Source organism: Lissotriton helveticus, chromosome 7, assembly GCF_964261635.1.
Source record: "Lissotriton helveticus chromosome 7, aLisHel1.1, whole genome shotgun sequence".
Taxonomy (NCBI): Eukaryota; Metazoa; Chordata; class Amphibia; order Caudata; family Salamandridae; genus Lissotriton; species Lissotriton helveticus.
Genome location: NC_136068.1, coordinates 34,012,976 through 34,030,865, shown reverse-complemented (window position 1 = coordinate 34,030,865; position 17,890 = coordinate 34,012,976). Strand labels below are relative to the sequence as shown.

The window sequence follows — 17,890 nt, the reverse complement described above, 5'->3', positions numbered from 1 at the left end:
AATCATAAAAACAATGTGATATTTAACTAATTGCATAATCGCTGCACATGGATGCTGTAAAGTAAGGAGGGATGAGCTTTGGGTGGAACTGCTAACCTTCTATAAACAACCCGTTTTAAAGCAGACTTGCTTGGAAGCTGCCCCGAGTTTCAGAATGCACTCGCCCATCTTCATCGGACATGCCCATTGCAACCCCGTTGATAGAATTCTGGAAAAGATTCCGTCTCCTCTTTAGGAAATACTTGTCTGGCGAGTTTCACCTAATCGAAGTATCATTTCTGGACAAGAAATGCCATCAGGCATGCTAGCGGCAAGGAGAGGTGCCCACAGCTGTCTGAGTCTTCGCCCAAACTTTGCCTCATCCATTCTCTTTGAAGCAGTAATTGTAAGTCCAAGTCCCTGCAGCTCCTCCCTCTATCCTTTCCCTCATGGTTATTCACTTCATCGCTCCCCCATGCCTACTGTCGGTGAAGTCTTTCCACCCTACACCTTTTTATAGGTGAAATAGCTCACTTTTAAGTTGGAAGCTGGTCACTAAAGCTAAACTCCCCATTTCCTAGACTGAAATCCTTCAATTCTCCCTCACACTTTACGGGTGAGAAATTTCACACATTGTTAAACAATAACTAATGGATAACCAGTAAAACTCTTTTGGGCAAACTTAAGAATCATTTTTGTTTGCAAATCCTCTGTGTTGTGTCTCTGTACGTTTGTGTACTATAGACCCACTCTATATAATCATATCTCCGCGTTCAAGTGAACGCAAAGCACTTTGGGATTGTGCGAAGATCAGATAAAGGCTGCTTGAGTGCCTCTCACATCTGAAGGTGCATTATACAGTGTTATGACAAGCCCGCATAAAACCACAAAATGAAATGATACATCTTTTCAATGACAAACAAAAATGTAATGCACCTTAAGAGGTTTATAACCATGAACATGTATTGGATAAAAACTCACATTCTGGTGACAAATGAAGTTCATGTGACGTTAAAATTTGTGTTTTCTCTCTAACAAAGTGAATTTGGACCAGGTGGAGACTCGCATTAACTCCCAAAAGAAGGAAAATTGTCTCTAAGAATCACAACCTTGACTGTTCCCCATGCATCGATAATGACATCATCTGTAACCCTCGGTTACCTCTTTTAGTACACCTCATTCATGCTTTCAGCACCCTCTGTCATTCCAGTACCTGGACCCAGACTAATACCCAGCACTGCGCCCCCTCACCCTGCCCTCCTAACCCTCTGCTCTTAGAGTGCGTGGACCCACTCCAATACCTGCGAAGGCACCGCCCGTCTTGCCCTCCAAGATTCCCTACTCTTCGAGTGCGTGGACCCATACCAATGCCCACAAAGGCACCTCAGTCCTGCCCTCAACACTCTGCAATTACACTGTGTGGACCCGCGTCAGTACCCAGCAGTGTGACTCCTTCTCTTCTGCTATGTAGACTCACACCAGTACCTGCCAGTGTAGCTCTGCTCTGCCATGCTGTACTCTGAGGTCAGCGGTGTGTGTATATGTATAGCACGAACATGGCATATATGGAAGTTGAAGTTCCATGATTGTTGTTGATCTGGTGTTTTGTTTGTCTCCATCATCCACAGGTGCCAGTGTAACGGGCACGCAGACTCCTGCAACGAAATAGATGGGACCATGTGCCCGTGCCAGAACAACACGGAGACCGGGAACTGCCAGAACAGTGCCCAGAGCGACAAGAAAGACTGCTACAAGTACCAGGTAAGGGCGCTAGGGACAGGGAGTGAGGAGCTCTGTGTGCTAATAGGAGGATTGTGCCAAATACCAGGAGAGGTAACACAGTGTAGGGGGGAGACGTTTGGTGCTAGGAAAGACGGTGACTGTCACAAGTGGGGAAGCGAGGGTGGAGATGGGAGCAGAATGTGCTGATAGGAGGACTGTAATAAGTACCAGGTGAGGAAGCAAGGTTACGGGGATTGGAGCATATGTGCTATTAAGAACTGCGAAGAGCACCTGGAGGGCGTGCCAAGGTATGGAGCGAAAACAGTGTGTATTTATCAGACCCGACATCTTTGGCGTGGTATTCCCCCAAACCTTTTGCTTTCAGCCCTCCTTTTGTGTTGAATTTGTTTATGTTGGCTTTAGGATTCTGTGCACCTTACCCCTTCTGACCACTGCTGAAGTGATTATGCTGTCTCCTTCAAACATGGTAAAATTGGACTACACCTAACTAGCACATTTACATGCAAGCCCCTAGTAAATGGTGCTCGATGCACCCTGGGCCTGTAAATGAAATGCTACCAGTGGGCTGCAGCAGTCCTTGTGGCACCCTCTAAAGTTGCCTTTTTCTAATACATCTCAGCCCTGCTTCTGCAGTGCAGTTTTAAATTGCCATTTTGACCTGGCAAAGTAAACCTTGTGTCACACTTAAACAGTCCTTTTTAATACTTATAAGTCACCCCTAATGTAGACTCTCAAAGACTCATTGTGCAGGAGGGATTGTATTTAAAAAATAGGACGTGTGGACTTAGGTTTTGTGTGTCCTGGAAGTGAAAGACTCCTAAAGTTGTTATTCAGTGTTGTAAAGCCTGTCTCTCTCCTTCACTAATACTAGGTTATCTTATTACATTTTTTAAGTGCTAACTTTGGTTTGGGAGGAGATAAAGATATACTGTTTACACTCAAATTAATTGTAATTTAAAATCCTCTTGAATCGTGAAGTCAGATTTTAAGTAACTATCACAAAAATGCCACTTTTAGAAAGTCAGCATTTTTTTGTCCCAAACATTTGTGCCTTCTGTCAGTGTCATGGGTCACATGACTGTGAATGACTCTGCTGTTGGGGTTTGTGTACTACTTCCAGACAGTAACAGAAATGGGTTTAGGTGTGGACAGGATGCGCCATCCTGGCAGGAAGGAAGACTGAGGAGAGGCTGTATCCCGCCCGTTTATACTTCTAAGTACTTTCCCTCCTACATACACAAAAGAAACTGACACCAGGCCTGTCCTGCCTTTTGTCAGCCCCAGACAGTTTGGAGCCTTGATAGTTGGAGGGGAATAACTTTTCAGAACCAGATGTGGGGTTAGGGCAGTGAATCATTGTTGAACCCCCACTCACCCCCTCTCCCCCCCCACACACACTAGCACCTGGTATAAATATTGGACCTCCAGAACCACTCATCAGAACACTCCTGGGCCTCTGGAAGGTACATAAGGAGAGCAGGCCTGCTGCTTGAAGGACTGCCTTGATATGTGAGAATAAAGATTGGACATGCTTGCCTTCATCCCATGGCTACCCGAAGTGACTCCAAGGGTCAGTTGGCTGACCTCCTGTGTGAATTACAGGGACGCAAAAACCTTTTAAGAGTTTTATATAGCTCAAACAAGACCCGAAGATATCCGGTATCAGAGCGCTTTACATGAGCACCAGTTTCAAGACGGATGAACACATTCATTTTTGTTAGGCACAGGGAGATTAAGTGATTTTTCCACAATCACAGGATGTTGAGCATCTTTGCCTAGACTCGAACCCAGTTCCCCAGCTTCGAGGTTGATTGCTCAAGCCGCAAGCCTACATCCTCTCCCCTCAGCAGCCTCCCTGTAACTACCCAGCTAACCTGCTGCAACTGGACCTGCCTGAGCCTCTGAAGTGAGTCCTGGTTCCCAAGTAGTGCCTCCCCAGGCTCTGAACCCTTGGCTGACATCGGAGTGTACTCTTAAACAAAAGGTGAAAATCTTAGTTTGTGCTCCTCGTGACTGGGCCTATACACGCCAACACTATGGTGTCCGTGACATCCGCTAATGCAAAGCTGCAGTGAAACTTACTCTCGTCACGACTTTCCACAGTGACTGGCAATGCAAGACTGGCACTTCACGCTACAGGAATGATAGCCCACAACTATAGCCCACGAAGATTGCCCACAGCGAGTGCCACTTTACAGCTATAGCAATGGCCATCCGCGATGCCCGACCTGCTTAGCACTACAGTGAAGAACATCCCGACCTGCTCTTTGAGCTTCAACGATGACTATCCGCAATGCTCAGCCTGCGATGCTCAACCTTCTCCATAGCGAATGGAACTCTTCGCGTCAGACTTAGAAGGTAACTTCTCAGAGGGACTAACCTGGACCCTGTACCCATCCTGCGCACCATCGTTGTCATCCTGAACTTGTGACTTTCTCCCGGTCTGGCATGACCAGGTGACCGCCTGTGTCGCTTTGTGCTTTTATGCGCTATTTTTACTTAATTTTTTTTAATTTAATACCTCCTGTGAGGAAATGGGGCATATTATATGATGTGGTTGTTCCATCTCACCGCATAATACACTTATCAACCCCTTTAGGACCAATGGGTTCCGTCTGTCAAACCCTCAGCTCAATCTGGTTTAGCTGTGGCACTGAGCAGCAAGGCTTACACAGAGGAACTAGTGTATAGCATTTAAACATCACCCCAAAAAAATGAAGAAATTGCCACAACTTTGAAATCCAACACCAATTTATAAAAATAGATTTTATTTTTACAAGAATGTAGACACCACAATGAAAAAGATCCATTGGGGGTCCGCAGAAAAGGGATTTGCAAGAAATAATATAGCTTTTTACTCAACGTTGAACAAGCATTGGCAAAATAAATGAATTTGACATTTAGTAGAAATTTTTTGAAGGAAAACTTGGGCAAGTGTCAATCCAGTCGAATAGACCGGCAGGGAACGAGTCAGGGGGACCAGCAAGGTCCTCCGAAAACTGTTACTTCCACAGAAGGCCTAAGGTAGCCTGCTTTTACTTTGTTGTGATAGCCTGTGCTTCAGCTGGGTTTACCTGCATTTATCCAGTAATCTTTTAACTGGTGTTGCTCTTTGAATGTGCCCTGCACTTTGAATTTGATCCACTGCTGCTTTGACTTCATTGGAAGGATGGGAGAGTACCGGCATGGCCGCTACTTTCTGCTAACTGGTCCGCGATCATGCTTACCACTTTGAGACAGCTGTTGGCAGTGTCCACTCTAGTTGTCCAAAGAAGTGCAGCCCTGAAAGCACGAAAGCAGGACTGGGGAACAGACACGCGCAGGCGCCCCAATGGCTAGCCCGTCTGGGCTCGCTAGCATTCGGTGAGCGGCCAGCGCCAGCCACTAGGCTCCAAATAACCCAGGCTCGAAGGCTCGGATTTTCAACTCTGCTGCCGAGCTCCTTAAGTTAAAGACCAGCAGTCGATGCTCCTTCTTGATCAACACTCACAATACCAAGGACTCCTTGAACTGTTCAACAGGTGACTTTCAGGTAAATCCTACTCCTTGTACGGAAGTCTCTTTGGGCTCCCGCGTGTCATTACGCGAAGCAAAACATTTATTTGATTAATGCTCGCTCCATGCAGAAAGATTCGCTCTTCATTTATGATCTCCTTTGTGGTCCTCAACCAGACGCTCTGTTTATAACTAAAACCTGGCTCTTGTGTACGACCAGCCGGTAATAGAAATGCCCATTTCTATGGGATATAAAATCTACAATCAAGACCGCCCTAATGGTAGGGGCGGGGGCATCGCCATGGTGTCCAAACAGGAGTACAGCTGTCCGATATTCCCTACCAGTGACATGGTAGGGGCTGAGGCATTTTGGTTTTGCCTCTGACTCAAGCATCAGCAGTCTTTGGAAGGGGTCCTTGCATGCAGACAGCCGGGACTGCCAGGCTCCTTCCTGAACTCTTTGGGCCATGCTCTGGACCTGAGGTTTCCCAGTTTATGGTTTTAGGAGAACTTAATATTCATTTTGACTGTCAGTCCCAAAAAATAGGCTTGCACTTTGCTAGATATGATGTCGTCCTTGGGCCTCACTCAGTTTATCTCCAAGCCCACTCGTCAGACAGGCCATACGATTGACCTTGTGTTCTCCAATGACAAGCTACAAATGTCGGATCCCCTTCGTTTATCTTGGTCAGTCTGCTTTCTAATTAAGTGTAGATGGTCCACCAATGCTTGGGCGACAAACAGTCCAGACAAGCCCCCCATGCATTTAGGCCCTACAAAGGGGTTAACCAGAACAAGCTAATAGGATCCTTGAAAGAACCTGCACCCATTCTCTCCAGATCTGTCGAGGCCGAGGCCACTAGAGTCAAAACTTGGATCCGAAATACAGTTGAAATACTGGACCCTGTTTTAGTCTGTATACACTGCATGAAGAGTCCCTCTGGAGCTTTCTTTACGTAAAGCTTAAAGCTGGAGAATAAAATATGTAAAAACATTGAGAGAAGATGGCGCAAAGTCTTAAGAGAGGAGGATAAAGCCATTTACAGGGATGCCCTTGAGAAATACCATGTCTCCGTTAAGAAGGCAAATAAAATACTTATATGAAGGTTTTATTGATATAGCTGATAGTAAAGCCTGGGAAGTTTTTACAATAGTGAAATGTCATCTCAGCTAAGGTTGGGGTTTTTTTGTTTTTTTTTAGAACTTTGGAGCCTTTGGCTAAATGGTGCAAATAATTGGCCTCTTTCGTTATTAACAACATTTGATATTCAAGCTAGTTTGAACATAACTCTGCTGCATGACTCTTCGCGTCCGACTTAAAAGGTAACTTCTCAGAGGGACTAACCTGGACCCTGTACCCATCCTGCGCTCCATCGATGTCATCCTGAACTCGTGACTTTCTCCCGGTCTGGCATGACCAGGTCACTGCGCGTTTCGCTTCGTGCTTTACGGCCACACGTCTCTTTCAAACCAACTAAAGCCGTAGCGGACTCATTACTATCCTTCAACCCCCATTTCTTTGGAGGACACCATTTTGGACAGTCTCAACCTTAAGTCAGAATCGCTGTCCCCCCTAACCTTCAGGCTTTGAGGGCTGAAGCGATCAATTCTACAGCCAGGAAACTGCTGAATGACTCCCTTACCACCACGGTTGTTCCGTCAGCCTGGAAGCCGGCTAAGACTCTCCCCTTATTAAGAATACAGGCTGCAGATTCCCAATGTTCCGGCTACCTATAAGCCATTCCTTTGCGGCCTGCGCTATCTAAGTTGCTGGACGAATTTGTCAATGAGCAAGTCTCACGCTGCCTGGAGATTAAGCCCACTCCTTTGGGCTTTTGGCCCAACTTTAGCACTGAAACGGCCTTCCTCGCAGTTACGAAGCTTATTATAAATGCTTTATGTAGAGGGTAAGGCTGTGCTTCTATTAATCTATCTGCAGCCTTTGACATGGTACCCATCCTAGGCTCCCCTCCCACCTTCAGATTATCGGTATTGATGGTCTTGCACTGAAATGGTTAAAGTCTTTCATAGAGAATATGGCCTTCTGGCTCCAAAGAACTAACTGCTGGGTCCTACAAGGCTCAGCCCTGAGCCCCACGCGTTTTTATCATCTACCTTGCTCCTCTGGCTTCCCTGCTGGAATCTTTTGGTGCCAAAATAATTTCCTATGTGGCCAACATACAGCTTTTCTTCTCCTTTAAAAAAGGAGAAAATATGACACCGGGTTCAATTAAACCTTGCTTAGCTGCTGTCTTCTACTGGATGTGCCTGAACCAATTGAGGTGCAGTGCGGATAAGACCGAGGTCCTCTGCTTTAGCTGAACTTGATTGGTAGACCCTCTGGCCACATGGTGCAACTACCGTAGACCCGCAATCTGAAGTGGTTAACAACCTAGCGGTTAAGCTTGGTAGCCGGCCTTTACTCCAGCACAAAGTTAGCCCCGTGCTTGTGACTTGTTTTGGCCTCCTAAGAACAGTAACAACTTTTGCCCTTTCGTTCACTTCCAGCCAGGAAATGAGTCATCCAACCTCTTATTACATCCAGGCTGCGCTATGCAAATGTATTATATCTTGGCCTCCCCAGTACGTAGTCAACAAGTTACAGGTGGTACAAAATGCTGCTTCTCGCCTGCTTCTTAAGCTTCCGCTTAGAGCTCAGTTCTCCTCTCATCTGCACTCCCTACACTGACTTCCGATGAGGAAATGCATCTTGTTTAAAACTCTGATACTTATATAGAGCTTTGCATCGTACTGGTCCCAGTTACCTTACATCCAAGATGCATACATATCTCCCGAATAGGAAGCTGTACTGTACTGCGAAAAGGAGGCCGGTCTGCTGGCCCTTGGTGTCTCTGGTATTGGCTGGGTTCTGGAGACAGCTTCTCCTTGAGCAGGACATGACAGGCTTAGTCCCTCTGTTCGCTAGTCAACCGGTACAGTCCTCCATCGCTCGAGCCTCTCCGTGCTGGTCCCTTGGTGTAGCAGGGTAATCTTCCTTCGGTTATTCTAACAGACTTTAGAGATCTGCGTCCTGGGTGCCAGAGGTGCCCGATTTATCTTCAGAAAATGCCCTCTGGGTAATATGCGATTGGCAGCCAATGGGCTACCAGGTTTCCTCCCTCCTTATGACTAGTTCCTGAAAATTGTGGAATCTGGTTATCCCGAGATGCATCATTCCGCCCACTCCCAACAAGGAGAGACCCCTCTCTCGCCACTCTCAGCTCCTTAACCCTCCCCTAGAGGTGTGGCTGCCAAGGGGCTACACATCACTGCAAAAAACAGTTTGGCAACTTGCTTCTCCTCTGCTGTCCCCAGTGCTAACCTGTCTGCCTAAATGATATAGTGCCCCTCTCCAGAGTGTTACTCATTTACCCTTCAGAGGTGGCTTCTCCTTTAAAGCTCACCTTTTGAGCTAACGCCCGTGTGGCTTCCTGCGTGAGGGAGGTAACAGCTCTTTCTCATGCAGTCCCCTATTGTATCTTTTCCTGAGAGTCGCTAGCACGTCTCCCCAGGAAGGCAGATAGCTGTCTACAGGACAAGCCCATGTACATCAGTAAACGAGCACTGGAAAGATTGGGCGACGAAAGAGGTAACTTCTAAAGTTGCACTTTGCCCACCAGTGACATTAAATTGGTTGTAACCGTTAAATTAGATTTAATGCACTGATTCTGTTGACACCAAACCGTACCAACCTTCGAAGTCTCATTTAGAAGTTAGGGCAGGGGTGTCGGCCTGTAACTCTGGCCTTGCCAATGGAGCTACTAGCCTTTCCACAGTAAAAACAATAGTTGAGGGTTTTTACTGCTGGACCATGTAAAAATACAGGTTCCACTTTTTAACATATGTGAGGAAATGACGTGTATTATATGGTGTGGTTGTGCAACCTCATCATGTAATACACATACCAACCCCTGTAGGACTCTTGGTTTTTGTCCTTCAAACCCTCCGCTTAATCTTGGGTTGCTGTGGCACTGAGCAGCAAGGCTTACACAGAGGAACAAGTATTGAGTAATAAAATAGTACCAACACAATTAACGAAATTGCCACGACACTGAAGAAATCTGACACCAATTTATTAAAACAGGTTCTATTTGTATAAGAAGTTGGACACTAGAACTAAAAAGATCCACTGCAGGGTTCCGGAGATATAGATTTTACAAGCAAAGCAATTCTACTCAGCCACAGACAACCTTTGCCAAAGTCAATGAATTAGACACGTAGAAAAGTTTTCTACGAAAATGTAGGAAAAGTGTCAATGCGGTCAGTTAGTACTTGTGGCAAGCAACTCCGACTGGGAGCCAATCAGGAGGGCCAGGAAGGTCCTCCAGAATAGTTACCTTAACAGGGGAGGCCGTCCTTCAGCAATTCCAGGCACTTTACTTGCGTTACAATTGGTTCCTATGGAGCGGTCCTGCTGCAAGAGATGAAGGATGCTGAAGAGGCTTTAAGGATGCTCTGGATGCGACGCGGTTGATGGAGAGTCTTCCTGCAGGTATTCCTCGGTCCACGCAGATGGTGAGGGAGTCCTGGTTGCCAGGTTGACATCGCACAAGGTCCTCTCCGGTCTGACTAAAGTCCGGTCACCACTGGACTACCAGTCTCCCGGTGTCAGTCACATGCCAATCCTGTCTGGGTCCATAACGTCCCTTCTGAGGGTCCCAACAATTCTGCAACTGCACTCCCGGGCTCAGAGCTCGGATGCAACTCTGTGCATCGGGTCTTGGTCCTCTGTGCTGCACAACGGCGGTGGTAGTGGCTTGGAGACTTGGGGTACCAACCTGCCCTAGCAGGCTTCTTCAGTTCCCTGTGCTGCGAACATGAGGCCAGTCAGCTGGCCTTTGGAGTTCTCTTTACTTGACTGGGCTCTGGAGACAGCTTCTCCTAGCGCAGGACACGACTGTCTTCACTACCCAACAATGTGCAGTCTTTGATGGTGTAGCCTCTTTTTGCTGGTCTCTCCGTGCAGCTGGGCAGTCCTTCTTCCGAGATGTAGAGATCTGAGGTCAGGGTGCCAGGGGTGCACCTCTTTTGCTCGGAAAAGCCCATCAGGGCAGGATGCAGTTGGTAGCCAATGGGCACCAGGTTGTCTTACCATCTAGTGACCACCTCCTGTGGAGTGTGGTATCTGGCTATCCTAGGATGCGCCATTCTGCACACCCCCAAGATGGCGAGACCCCTCTCTTGGTGTACAGACCTCCCTAACCAACCCCGGGGTCTGGCTACCTTAGGGCTACACACCCCTGGGGAAACCGGTTCCTCCTCTCTGCTCCCCATGTCAGCCTGTCTACCTTAACAATGGGCAGCCCTACCCCTGGTGCCCACACATCTACCCTTCAAAGGTGGTGTAACCTTTGAATCCTACCTTTTGGGGCTAACACCCAAGTGGCCTCCTGCAGGATGGAGATGACACCTCCTTGGCCATCAATTCCTCATTGTTCTCCTTCGCGTGAGTTGTTAATGGGTCTCTCCAGGAGGGCAGAAAGCCATCTCATGAAGCAGGCTCCATGTGTGCCTGTGAAGACACAGGAGTTTTAAAGGCAACAAAGAGGCCGCTTTGATAAAGCTGCACACTGCAACAACGTACATTAATTTCGACTTGAGATACAAGTCGAGCTTAAAGTGACAAGTTACTTGAAGCAATCACAATTGATACCTTGTAGTGCTGACTTTGGTTGCCTCGTTCCAGAGTTAGCACAGCTCAGGGGTCAGCGTGTAACTCTGCATTCTCCAATCAGGCGACCAAGTCCTTCCACTGTAAAATCTGTTGTATCACATGTGTTACTGTCAGGGCAGGCCCTGCCTGTGTCATATGTTGCACCCTGTCTTTAGGGCCCTTTAGGCCTGCCAGACGGAGGACTTATTCTCAGACTGGGGACTTGTTTTACTCTGTGCGGGGGGCACCTCCAGGGCGGCACAATCAGTGCTGCAAGACCTGGGGTACCCCTCTAACTTACATGCCCTGGGTGCCAGGGTACCATTTACTAGAGACCTACAGATAAGTTTGCGATTTCCAAGTGGATAAAGCCAATTTGAGATGCACTTTAGGGTCTGGGCTCTGGCCCGGAGGTCTGGTTAGCAGGCCTCAGGGCACTCTGAGTCAAAAAACCAGCAGCATCCGTTGAAAAATCTGGAGGTGACCGTAGAAAAAGAGGCATTTCCTTCCAACATACCGCACCCTGCCTTCGGGCTCATTAGGCCGCCAAAGTGGGGACCTCTATAGATTAAAAAGGGCGGTTTGAGCGTTGCTGTTACTTTAAGTGGCAAAGTCAGGTTAGCAGTTTTAAGCTGCCCTTTCAGTCGTAGTTGTTTTGTTATTGGTATTTTGTAAAGCGCATGAATCACCCGGGGGCATCTCCGCGCTACCTAGTTCAGTTGCCGAGAGCAGCGAAAACCCAGAGCATATCATCAGTATAGGAAGGCTTTCAGATGTTTCCTGAAGGTCAGGTAAGAGGGGGACTTTCGCAGCACTTTCGGTAGGGAGTTCCAGTATTTGGGGCCGACGTATGAAAAGGCTTTACCTCCCAAGTGATTGTGATAAATACGCGGCATCGCTAGGAGAGCTTTATCATTAGATCTTAAATTACAAAACGATGTCAGTTTGCATAGTTTGGTTTGTAGAGATTTTGGGCCAATGTCCCTCATGGCTTTAAAAACTAGGCAGCATGTTTTGAAGAAAGCTCTCTTTTGAACTAGCAGCCAATGCAGTTCCTTCAGAAGGGGGAGCGATGGGGTACCCGGGGGCGATTTAGAACCATCCGGGCAGCCGTGTTTTGAATGACTTGGAGCTTTGCTAGCTGCGTAACTCCTACTTCCGCCAGCAGAGCATTGCCATGTCCATCCGACTAATTACTAATGCTTGGACTACCGTCCTGCTATGACTCAAGGGGAGATAAGGAATGATTTTCCGCAACAGCCGTAGGCTGTAATAGCAAGAGCTCATTATATTGCTGACATGTTTTTTTCATAGACAGGTTTTCGTCAAGCTGGATTCCCAGACTCTTCACTGAGTCCGAGGAAACTGGGGCGGTGCCCAGCTCTACTGGCCACCAGTCGTCCAGCACTAGTTGCTGTCTTTTCCCAGAAACATTAGCTCGGTCTTTCCCGGGTTTAATTGAAGGCAGGATTCTGCCATCCAATTTGCAATAGCCAGCATTCCTTGTGCGAAACGCGCTCTTTCCTCTGCCAGATTTTTCCCGATAGGGAATATCAGTTGAGTTTCGTCTGCATATGAGATGACCTCAAACCCATACTGCCGCACTATTCTGGCTAGTGGAGCCATATATACATTGAAGAGGGTCGGGCTTAAGCACGAGCCCTGTGGGACCCCTCTCTCCAACAGGTATTTGGAAGATCTGGGCGGGCCCATCATAACCTGTTGTTTCCTGTTAGCCAGGAAGTGGACCAGCCACTTCAGTGCCAAATCCCCGATTCCGCAATCCTGCAGCCTCTCTGCCAGGAGTTGATGTGACACAGTATCAAATGCTGCAGAGAGGTCGAGAAGAATAAGCATCACGGATCCCCCTCCGTCCAGCGTTCGCCTGATGGAATCCGTGACTGCCAAAATGGTCGTCTCTGTACTAAATCTCGGCCGAAAGCCGGACTGCGATGTGTCCAGGATGTTATTGGACTCCAGATACTGGCTTAATTGAGTGTTAATGTGTGCCTCCAGTATCTTGGCCAGCAGAGGGAGTAGTGATATTGGCCTATAGTTGCTCAGGACTCCGGGATCTGCAGAAGGTTTTTTAAGGATAGAGCGCACGTGGGCTTCCTTCCACGTCATGGGAATGTAGCCGCTGGCCATCGATGAGTTAAAGATCTCCTGAATAGCTGGCGCACAGCTGGTTGCAATCAAGGCCATGACATATGGCGGGCAAGTGTCACTCGGGGATCCTGACTTTTTGATGTTTGGAGAAGACGAATGACATCCTGCTGGGTGATAGGCTCAAACTGGTTGAGGCCATTTCCCGGCACCACAATATGAGCACAAGGTTCAACTAGTGGCAGACTTGGAGTTGTGTTGTACCCTGTCGGACACCTGGAGGCACAACTAGTGCTGCAGTCTACGAGACCCCTCAACCTACAGGCCCTAGGTAAAACTCACACCATTGTATGGGTCAGAGCACCTGCACCGAGTCCTATTTAACGGAGCCTAGCACACTTCAGAGCTTTTACACCAGTAGCTAGTAGTCAAAATGGGGGCCGAAAGTGGGGGGGGGGAGGGTGTAAACCTGAAAAAGCCTACTTCCTTACACCTCCAGTTCTACTGTTTTTATTTTTGTCATTCATTCTGGTATTATTTTATTTATTAAAATGTACTCTATTGGTCTAAATTGGTTTGGGAGTTTTCTTGTATTGTGTCTCCACCTTATTACTCTTGTGTACAGCATAACTACTTTTCACTTTGCCTTGGTTAAGCCGGACTGCTTTCGTGCCAGGCTACCAGAGGGTTAAACACAGGTTAATTTAGTGACTTTTGTGGTTTGCCCTGACCAGGATTGTGGTTGTTGCCAGGGTGGGACTTCCACTCCCCCCCCCACCCCCCAACCAATAACCTACAGTTTTGCTAAGATCTGTTTCTGGGTCACTTGTGAATTGAGCAAAGTATGGATTTTCAAGAGGCGCGTGTGGATAGGGAGGACAGGTGGGGGAGAGAGCTTTGGGGGGCAGGAGCCGTGTGGTGCTCCTAGGAGGACTGTAATAAATACAAGGTGAGGGAACAAGGTATGGGGATTGGAGCACTGTGTGTTAGTAGGAAGGACTGAAGAACACAAGGTGAGGGTGCAAGGTATGGGGTGAGAGCAATGCATACTTCTAAGGCCTGGTTTTGGGTCAAGAGATGGTGGTGGGAGAAATGTGTGGTGCTAGAAAGGATTGTGAGGTATAATGGTAGGAGGTAGGAGGGCAGGAAGATGTATAAGGTGAGGTGGCATGGTACAGACATGTAGAAGTTGTGTGTGGCATTTGAAAGGAGTGCAGCAAATACACTGAGCAGGGAGGTATGGAAATGGGAGCCCTGTGCCCAAGTCTTTGTGCTCCTCATTTGCCCTTTATGTACTTGCCTAGCTTCCCTCCCTTTATTTATCCTCTTCCCTACTCTCTTCCCCGTCTTCCTGGTGATCTCTCTTCCCCTCATTCTTATTAATCTATCTCACTATCTTTTCCTTCCTACAGTTTTCCTGTTCCTCTACTTCCTTCCTCCTGTTCTAGGCCATTTTCTCTCGTGCCTTCCCTTTATCCTCTTTTACCACTCCCCCCTTTTGTGTATCTTTGATTCATTTCTTAATTTTGCAGTGTGACCCTATTCTGTATTATCATGCTGTGAATGTTCCACCATCTAATGGTTTTATTTTTCTCCCTAGTGCGCCAAGTGTAAGGACTCGTTTAATGGAAATCCTGTGAACGGCCAGCAGTGCTATCGGCTGATATCAGTGGAGCAGGAGTACTGCTTTGACCCCACATCCCAGAGCAACTGTTTTCATGAACCCAACATCAAGAACCTGCCCTCCGGCCGCACGGTCTTCTTCGGCGTGCAGCCCAAGTTCACCAACGTTGACATCCGCATCACTATCGATGTGACGTTTGGGGGCGTGGACATCTACGTCTCCACCTCGTTCGAGACCTTCACTGTGGACGTAGACCGGGCAAGTGGCGTGCACACTGTGCATGTGCTGCACCACCGAGCCGAGAAGGAGACTGGCTTTGGGGAGCCCTCGCCACTGAGCCGCAATATCAGCAGCAGCACCAGCCGTCCAGCAGCTGAACGCCAGAGGGTTGAGCGGGTGCGGGAGGAGCGCACCAGCGGTCTGATCACATACATCACTGTGAAGCATCAACAGACGGTACTGGTGGTGCGGGGCGTGCGGGACCGCTTAGTCATCACCTATCCCCACGAGCTGCATGCCCTCAAGTCAAGCCGCTTCTTCATCCTACTGCTGGGTGTAGGCAGCAGCAATGTCAGTGAATCTCAGGGCTTGCTCTTTTTCCGGCAAGACCAGGCCCACATTGACCTCTTTGTCTTCTTCAGTGTCTTCTTCTCATGTTTCTTTCTCTTCCTTTCCGTCTGTGTCCTGCTCTGGAAGGTCAAGCAGTTTCTGGACTTCCGGAGAGAGCAGAGACGCCACATCCAGGAGATGACGAAGATGGCAAGCCGCCCCTTTGCCAAGCTCACGGTCTACTTTGAACCTGACACAGACTTGGTCTACCTGCCCACGCGACAAAAGCTACTGCCCAGGATCAAGCAGTATGCACATGAACCGCCATACCACCACTTCCGCCGGTCCGAGCCCTTCCTCTCCCACCTAATGGGCTACTCCTACTCTAGTTTCCGTGTAGGGCCTATTACCCTGGAGCCCACAGACGATGGCATGGCTGCCGTAGCTACCGTGCTATTCCAGCTCCCCGGGGGGATGCAGGCCCCCAATCGGTCCTGCCTGGGCTCTGCCCTTGTCACTCTGCGCCACAACTTACAGGACTACTGCAGCACCAGTCATGGCGTCAGCAGCTCCCGCAAAGGACTCCTCAGCCACGAGAACTTGACTAGCATGTCTCTGTGAGAGTAGCAGATGGACACCACTAGGTGCATAGCACTGCAGTGTGCAAAAATAACAAGTGCACAGCTCTGCAGATGGGACGGTCAACTGGGGTGCCGGACACTGCAGAGACAATAGAATCCCAGGATGAGGAGCATTACTGAGGGGCTGGGAACCCTTGATCTGCAGAGAGACTGAATATCAGGAGTTCAGTGCACTGTAAAACATTCATGTAGGCTTTCAGCAGGACATTGTTACGTATGCAGGGAAGATGATCCTCTGTGCCGAGAGACCATTGTTTCGGGGGGGGGGGGTATGTGGGTGGAATACACTACAAATGTTTATTTATGAAATGGTAGCATCAGATTTTTATTTTACGGAATGTGCTGGATTATTCCGCACTGCATAGCTATGGGGCGGGAGGGATATGCCTTACTCTTTGCTGTTGTTGGTTTGTAGTCTGCGTGTTTGTGCTGTTCATACTTGGTGAAACTGGTCATCGGTCACATCATACTTCTGCTGGAACTATCATCTCGCCCACCAAAGAGAGCTGGACTCTGCTGGGAAAGTCCACCTGGAGCTGTCCTCTCACCTGGAGCATAGAAGCAAAGTGTAAGGGAGACAAACCTGGACACAAAAGCCCCCATGGGTCCGAATCTACATTTCATTCTGCCTGCCAGGGCCATGAGAACAAAAACTGTATACACTGCAGGAACTACTCGTGCAGGTCTTTTCCAGGACTGTTGATTCTTGAAACTCTACAAGAACATTTCCAAAGGTTCAATGTTAACGATAAAAGCATTTTATGACCGTACCAACCTCGGGTACTCCCTCAGCTTTTCTTCCTTCATACATTTGGAAGATGTGCTTCTCTGTAGGGAAATGAACTGGAGCACATGTAGAAGTGGAAAGCCACTGTATGCAACAATTCCTCATGTTAGCCTTTCCCCATCCCTGCCCTGTTGCTGTCCCTCCTTTTCAGCCTGAAACATGTGCCTTCTCCCAAGACCAAACCTCAGCATGCTTTCTGGTTTTCTTCTGCTTTCATTTTTCAAATAGCACATGTTTGGCCTACATTTTGGTTTGTTACAGTTAGACTCCCTTTGTGCTCTTTGTTTCATACTTCTAAGATGTCCTCCTCTGTTATCTGCACTGAGTGGTTTTATTGGCCTATGCACTGGACGCCTCACTGATGTCTAAAGTTTGTAAATACATCAATCTCTGTAATCTGTAATTGGCTGTGTGCATCTGATTTGTATTGTACAGAACGATTTTAAACACGCTTCCCATAACAGGCCCATTTCCTTCTTCATTTCTTGTTTTGTTTCAGGGGTCCACCTCTCTTGCCTGTCGAGCTCTCTCAGGCCCCATTAAGGCTTGGTCTAACGTGCATGGGTACATATCCATGGAATATTAGCTCTGCAGTTCAATCCGGGATCCACATCCCAATATTGGAGCTAGTCTGTTCAATTTGTGGTCCCGATCCCAGGACTCTGGGACAATCTGTTCAATTTAGGATCAGGATGCCAGAATCTAACCCCTTCTGTTGGTCCAGATCCCCAGAATATTGGACGGTTTCTTCAATCTGGGATTCCGATCCCAGGAATTTGAGTTTGCTCGTGCAATCTTGTGTTCCAGATCCCAGGAATATGAGCTCCTCTATTCATGCTTAGGTTCTGATCCCAGGAGTCGGAGCCCTTGTTTTTTGCCTAGGGTCCTAATCCCAGAATTGGTGTCCTTCTTTTCAGTCTCGACTTATCTGCCAATGGAGTAAAGTCTTTGCATTGATGAAAGTGGGCCATACTAAAGCATTTCTCCCTAAATGTATTGTTAACTTTGAAAAGCAGGACCTCATCCAAATCTTGATATATTTGTTTGGAAGTTAGAAACAGCAGGCTGTTGTATGCCCCCATGAACAACACTTTGTAGGAACTGGGGTCACCAGTTCCCCGGGGGAAGCCTGGCACGAGCAGGTAGGCACCCGAAAGCTTAGGTGTTCAGTGACTACACAGCACACACAACCACTGAGACAATAAACGCACTCGCAATGACTGAGTCCACACAAGTGAGTTTGATTTAAAACAATATGCTTTTATATGAAATCAAGGTTAGGGTAATCAAAAATCATAGTATCGATTACTCAT

The 17,890-nt window shown here is 47.9% G+C and overlaps 1 protein-coding gene across 3 annotated transcripts in view; it reads left to right on the top strand.

Moving 5' to 3' along the window:
- The window catches only part of MEGF8 (multiple EGF like domains 8), a 298,122-nt gene extending 281,085 nt beyond the window's left edge, over window positions 1–17,037 (top strand). For all 3 annotated transcript variants that reach the window (XM_078651316.1, XM_078651317.1, XM_078651315.1), the window contains 2 exons: window positions 1,608–1,740; window positions 14,577–17,037. In XM_078651316.1, the coding sequence (XP_078507442.1) occupies window positions 1,608–1,740; window positions 14,577–15,770 (1,327 nt within the window). In that variant the 3' untranslated portion in view covers window positions 15,771–17,037. The remainder of the gene's footprint in view (window positions 1–1,607; window positions 1,741–14,576) is intronic.
- The last annotated feature ends 853 nt before the right edge of the window (window positions 17,038–17,890 follow it).